General features: G+C 40.4%; 1 protein-coding gene across 1 annotated transcript; it reads left to right on the plus strand.

The window, feature by feature from the left end:
• The first annotated feature begins 253 nt into the window (after positions 1-253).
• On the plus strand, positions 254-4,473 carry LOC108335788 (leucine-rich repeat receptor-like serine/threonine-protein kinase BAM1). Its single transcript, XM_017571942.2, has 2 exons — positions 254-3,020; positions 3,621-4,473. Exons 1-2 carry the CDS (start codon positions 449-451, stop codon positions 4,064-4,066), a joined length of 3,018 nt encoding a protein of 1,005 aa, XP_017427431.1. The 5' UTR covers positions 254-448; the 3' UTR covers positions 4,067-4,473.
• The last annotated feature ends 1,888 nt before the right edge of the window (positions 4,474-6,361 follow it).

The following is a 6,361-nucleotide window of genomic DNA, read 5'->3' on the forward strand; positions in this document are numbered from 1 at the left end:
TAAACGTTGTCCTAATTTGTTACGATATCAAGAGAAAATTATTGTATTAATTAAATACATAAGTATAAGTAATATGAGATGAAGATAACAATAATACTTTACGATAAAGTAATAGAACCGGTATCTCTGCCACCCATTCGTATTGATACACATAGCTAAGTATTTTGGTGAGTTTGCGACCAGACTTCCAAGTGTATAAGAATAGTAGATGAGAAGTTAAGGTTAGAAAAATGGGTTGATTAAAAGAATAGAGTTGGTGAGGAGGTGGATCCACCAGCAGCAGCTCCGTTAATTATATTTTGAAAAAGGTAAAAAGAGTTGAATCAGAATTCATATGTTGAGAAAATTCCCTCTCCTTTAAGATAAGAGTTTGAGTTTGGGGATATCACTCTTTCTCTTTCTAGCTTCTACACTTTTTCGCTTCTCTTCTCTTCTCTTCCATACCCCAATGCGTGTTCTCTTTCTATTTCTGTTTTTCCATCTTCATCAAACCCTTTCGCTGCCATTCTCAGAGTACAATGCCCTTCGCTCTATTCGTTCAGCCATTACCGATGCCATTCCACCAGTTCTCTCTTCCTGGAATGCCTCCACCTCTTACTGTTCCTGGCTCGGCGTCACATGCGATGCGCACCGCCACGTCGTCGCTCTCAACCTCACCGGACTCCACCTCTCCGGGACTCTCTCCGCCGACATAGCTCACCTCACATTCCTCTCCAATCTCTCGCTCGCCGAAAATAAGTTCTCCGGCCCCATCCCTCCGGCTCTCTCCTCCCTCTCTGCCCTCCGCCTCCTCAACCTCTCCAACAATGGCTTTAACCAAACTTTTCCCTCGGAGCTCTCGCGCCTCCAGACCCTCGAGGTCCTCGACCTCTACAACAACAACATGACCGGCGCACTCCCTCTGGCCGTCGCGCAGATGCTTAACCTCCGCCACTTGCATCTCGGCGGGAACTTCTTCTCCGGCCGGATCCCGCCGGAGTACGGACAGTGGCCGCGCCTCGAGTACCTTGCTGTCTCCGGCAACGAGCTCGGCGGGAAAATACCGCCCGAGATCGGGAACCTGACCAGCCTTCGGGAGCTCTACCTCGGCTACTACAACACCTACGTGGACAGCATTCCGCCGGAGATCGGGAACTTGTCAGAGTTGGTGAGGCTGGACGCCGCGTACTGTGGTTTGTCTGGCGAGATTACACCGGCGCTGGGTAAGCTGCAGAAGCTGGACACGCTGTTCCTTCAGGTGAATGCGCTAACAGGCCCTCTGGCGCCGGAGCTGGGGAACCTGAAGAGCCTGAAATCGATGGATTTGTCTAACAACATGCTCTCTGGCGAGATTCCGGCTAGTTTCAGCGAGCTCAAGAATATTACGCTGCTGAACCTGTTCAGGAACAAGCTTCATGGAGCAATACCGGAGTTTATAGGGGACCTTCCGTCACTGGAAGTGGTGCAACTGTGGGAAAACAACTTCACAGGTAGCATTCCTGAGGGTTTAGGCAAGAACGGGAGACTGAACGTTGTTGATCTTTCTTCTAACAAATTAACCGGGACTTTGCCTCCTTATCTCTGTTCTGGGAACACCCTTCGGACTTTGATAACTCTCGAGAATTTCTTGTTCGGTCCAATTCCGGAATCGCTTGGGAGTTGTGAATCCCTTCTTCGGATTCGAATGGGAGAGAACTTTCTAAATGGGTCCATTCCGAAAGGGCTTTTTGGACTTCCCAAACTGACCCAGGTTGAGCTTCAGGATAATTATCTATCTGGAGAGTTGCCGGAGGCGGGCTCTGTAGCTGTTAATCTTGGTCAGATAACTCTCTCCAACAATCAGCTTTCTGGGTCTTTGCCTCCTTCTATCGGTAACTTCTCCGGCGTGCAGAAGCTCCTTCTTGACGGTAACATGTTTTCTGGTCGGATACCTCCTCAGATTGGGAAGTTGCAACAGCTCTCAAAGATTGATTTTAGTGGCAACAAGTTCTCGGGTCCTATTTCACCTGAGATCAGTCAGTGTAAGTTGTTGACTTTTCTGGACCTTAGCCGCAATGAGCTTTCCGGAGAGATCCCAAATGAGATTACTGGAATGAGGATCTTGAATTACCTTAATCTCTCAAGTAATCATTTAGTGGGTAGCATTCCCTCTTCAATATCCTCGATGCAAAGCTTAACATCTGTTGATTTTTCGTACAACAATCTGTCTGGTTTGGTGCCTGGTACCGGTCAGTTCAGCTACTTCAACTACACGTCTTTCCTGGGAAACCCTGACCTCTGTGGTCCCTATTTAGGTGCTTGCAAGGATGGGGTTGCCAATGGTGCACATCAACCTCATGCCAAAGGACTCTCGTCTTCCTTGAAGCTTCTACTTGTTGTCGGTTTGCTTTTATGTTCCATTGCTTTTGCTGTGGCGGCAATATTTAAGGCTCGATCACTGAAGAAGGCCAGTGAGGCTCGTACATGGAAGTTGACTGCATTCCAACGTTTGGACTTCACTGTTGATGATGTTTTGCATTGCTTGAAGGAGGATAATATTATAGGCAAAGGAGGTGCAGGCATTGTCTACAAAGGGGCTATGCCTAACGGGGATCATGTTGCCGTGAAAAGGCTTCCCGCTATGAGTAGAGGCTCTTCCCACGACCACGGGTTCAATGCGGAGATTCAGACACTTGGTCGAATCCGACACAGGCACATTGTTAGACTGCTGGGTTTCTGTTCGAATCATGAGACTAACCTTTTGGTCTATGAGTACATGCCCAATGGAAGCTTGGGTGAGGTTCTTCATGGAAAGAAGGGAGGTCATTTGTATTGGGACATAAGGTATAAAATTGCCGTGGAAGCTGCCAAAGGGCTTTGCTATCTGCACCATGATTGTTCTCCGCTCATTGTTCACCGTGATGTGAAGTCAAACAACATCCTTCTTGATTCTAATCATGAAGCCCATGTTGCTGATTTTGGGCTAGCCAAGTTCCTGCAAGATTCTGGAACATCTGAATGCATGTCTGCTATTGCTGGTTCATATGGATACATAGCTCCGGGTACTGTTCAATTTTGTCATAATTAATGCATTACTACATGGATGTGGCAACATGTTTTCCCGCCCGATCATTACTGTTTGTACTTTCAATTATTGTTGAGAATTTGACTCACTGACTATCATCATGTTTAGGTGTTGACTGTTGATATTCAGGTGATGCGCCTAAATTAATTAACATTGCCGCGTGGTTTTTCTTCACTTTGATTTTCTATCATACCTAAATGATCACTTGATTGGTGTGCTTATTTATTTAGTCTATTTATTTCTAAGCCAAAGTACTGAAAGTAAATGGTAGGTAGCTCTGCTTGGTTTGAATTTGATTGTTTTCCATAGCCCGCTCTCCACACCTATGAAGTAGATAACACTGTAGTCATAGGTTGGAATCATTCGCAACAGAAAACTGATGGTTATGGGCAAAATACCAGATTTATAGAACTATATACAAATTTTCACGTACTGCCTTTCTTTTACTTGGTTTCTAATCAATGTGGCCTGCTTTATTTTGCTTGTGATACCTGTTTCATGTTTGGTTGGTACTTATAGTTTATTAATTAGCCTGCTTCATTTCAGTTCATGATTCCTTATTGATGTTTGATTGCAGAGTATGCCTACACATTGAAAGTTGATGAAAAAAGCGACGTGTACAGTTTTGGCGTGGTTCTTTTAGAACTTGTAACTGGCAGGAAACCTGTTGGGGAATTTGGTGACGGTGTAGACATTGTGCAATGGACAAGGAAAATGACGGACTCTAGCAAGGAAGAAGTTCTTAAAGTTCTTGATCCTAGGCTTTCTTCGGTTCCCCTCCACGAAGTGATGCATGTTTTCTATGTAGCCATGCTATGTGTTGAAGAACAGGCTGTAGAGAGACCAACTATGCGTGAAGTAGTCCAAATGCTAACAGAGCTTCCAAAGCCACCTGGTTCTAAACAGGAGGACTTAACAGAATCCTCTCTGACATCATCCAATGCTTTAGAATCTCCATCCACAGCCTCTAAAGATCATCAGAATCCTTCTCAATCTCCACCAGCCGATCTTCTTAGCATCTGAAATTCTATTTAGTGTTTAATTATAGTTCCCTTGGTTTGTGATAGCTTATTCGTTTACTTTCTGTTAGTGTCTGGGTTTTTTAAAGGTTTTTGTACAGTAGGATTGGTGGGGGTATTTTCTTATAAAGTCATTGTCCTCATCATGCAGTACTGCTTTTAATCTTTGTTACAGCCGTCGTTGTGCTGGCGTACGCTGGGGAGGGTTCAAGGGATTACCCTGTTCATTGAGGGGATCAATAATAGGGAGTGTGAAAGGGACACAACGATGCAAACTGGTTGGGGTATTGAACAGTGGTGAATCCTGAGAGAATTGCCTCAGTATGAATTGTGAGCCTGAGCTGTGACTGTGAGTCTATCAATCAGGTTTTGGATTAGCTTATTTGAAGAAGTTAACATGTTTCGAGAAAATCGGAGTGAATCATAATACGTGTTTTAGCTTTAGCCTTTTCATTTTCCCAGAAGACAAAAAGGATAGAAGAATTTCCCCGTTTAAATAACATAAGAGGTAGGTTGGGGATAACTAAAAAAGATAAATCTTGTGATCAATTTATATGTATATTATCTTTAGCGTAAACGTTCAATCATTCTGGAAACGGACCACACTGCTTGAAACATGGTAGCTGGCCCTGATATAATCCCAAGAGAATTGTAGCCATTGAATTTTAGTTTCACCTTGCAGAAAGAGCTAGGCGAAGGTTTACCACGTGATGCTCTATTAAATATTAGTTTTGTTATGCGTCGAGTTGTCATATTTCACCTCCTACAATAAAGTGTAGTAATTTATTTAGGAAGATTGACCAGTTATTTGTCTCGTTGGAGATTCACATAAACCTTTGCTAGGGATGCCTTGCTAGCAACCATAAGAATCTGTCGTGCCACAATTTCTCTGAAGACTCATGCAAGAAACTTTACATTGGCATACTTTTTCGAGAGTAACACTACACAACAGTATGCTATTTTGGCAAAAATAAAGTGAATGTGTGCTATGTGTGAAAAATTCGTGCATTGTATTATATCTCCTTCAAATTTCCATTAAGACTTATTATATTAAACTACTTTTTTCTGGACCAGAGAGCGAGAGAGACGAGGGTCCCCTTATAAATAAAATGTTTTTTCATTCTGAATCCAAAACCACGATGGTGGGAAGAGGCTCACGGTTGTACTAAGGATGAGGTTCTTTGGTTAGGTCTAACTGAACATTCATGTGGTCCCAGAAAAGATATTATTAAGTAGTTTGTGAATGAAAAATTATCAAAAATTCAAATGGCTGGTAGAGGATCTCATTGACACAAGATAAATAAATAAATGATAAAAAAAAGGTGACACTTTTTATTCAAATATTTTATTTTCTGACGGGTAAATAATCTCATGATTCCACACCTTTACAAGAAATAAAACAAAAAAAAAAAGCATACAGTCAATCAGGTCGTTGGAAAAAAAAATTCAATTCAATTAATTTTCTGAAAAAGAAAATAATCAAACGATTCCTTAAACATGCAAACATGGAATGATTTATATGCTATTTTGATAGACTACATGGCTATTATTTTTCAACAAAGCTGCCAAGTTGAAATTTAATTTATGCTACCTTATTTCTTTTAACCTAATAATCTTAGTTTTAAAATTTATTTTGTAGGAATAAGTTATTATTTAGTGTTAAACTAAATGAAGATTTGAAATAATACGCTCTTTAATTTGTTAAATTGGATTTGCTTACAAATTTTGTTGGTAGAATTTTTTATTTAAGTAGTTGGTTAAAGCGACTCCTCTAAATCCGTTTTTTTGGCTATGCAGAGAGTGTAAGTTTTTCTCATCTTGGTTTTACATTGTACTATTCATGTCATTGAATGTAACGTACCATTTACCTGTTTGAAATATTTGTAAGTAAGTTTGTAAATAGTGTCTAAATACTAAGAAGAACATAAAAAATATATTGAAAAGTGGGCTACTAAATACAGCAACATCATTTAAATATATATATATATATATATATATATATATATTTTGTTAAGAAATAGCCTCCACAAAATAATTAACTTAAATCATATTTATAAATATATTGAAATTGATATTACACATGATTTCTATTTACATGTGTGTGTGTATATATATATAACTAATAATTATTTTAAATAACTAATAATTTAGTTTTTAAACAGATGAAATAAATTATGCACATCACAAAAACACAAATGTGGACAACTCACACAATAACATATGTGCGTAAATGAGATTAATGTGTAACACAACTCTTGAGACACTATTTAGAAACGCATATGTTATAGTCCCGGAAACG

This window comes from Vigna angularis, chromosome 10 (genome assembly GCF_016808095.1).
Source record: "Vigna angularis cultivar LongXiaoDou No.4 chromosome 10, ASM1680809v1, whole genome shotgun sequence".
NCBI lineage: Eukaryota > Viridiplantae > Streptophyta > Magnoliopsida > Fabales > Fabaceae > Vigna > Vigna angularis.

Coding starts and splice junctions, on each gene's coding strand:
- LOC108335788 (XM_017571942.2), top strand. CDS start 449: ATGCGTGTTCTCTTTCTATTTCTGTTTTTCCATCTTCATCAAACCCTT. Junction 3,021..3,620: donor ATATGGATACATAGCTCCGG/GTACTGTTCAAT, acceptor GTTTGATTGCAG/AGTATGCCTACACATTGAAA.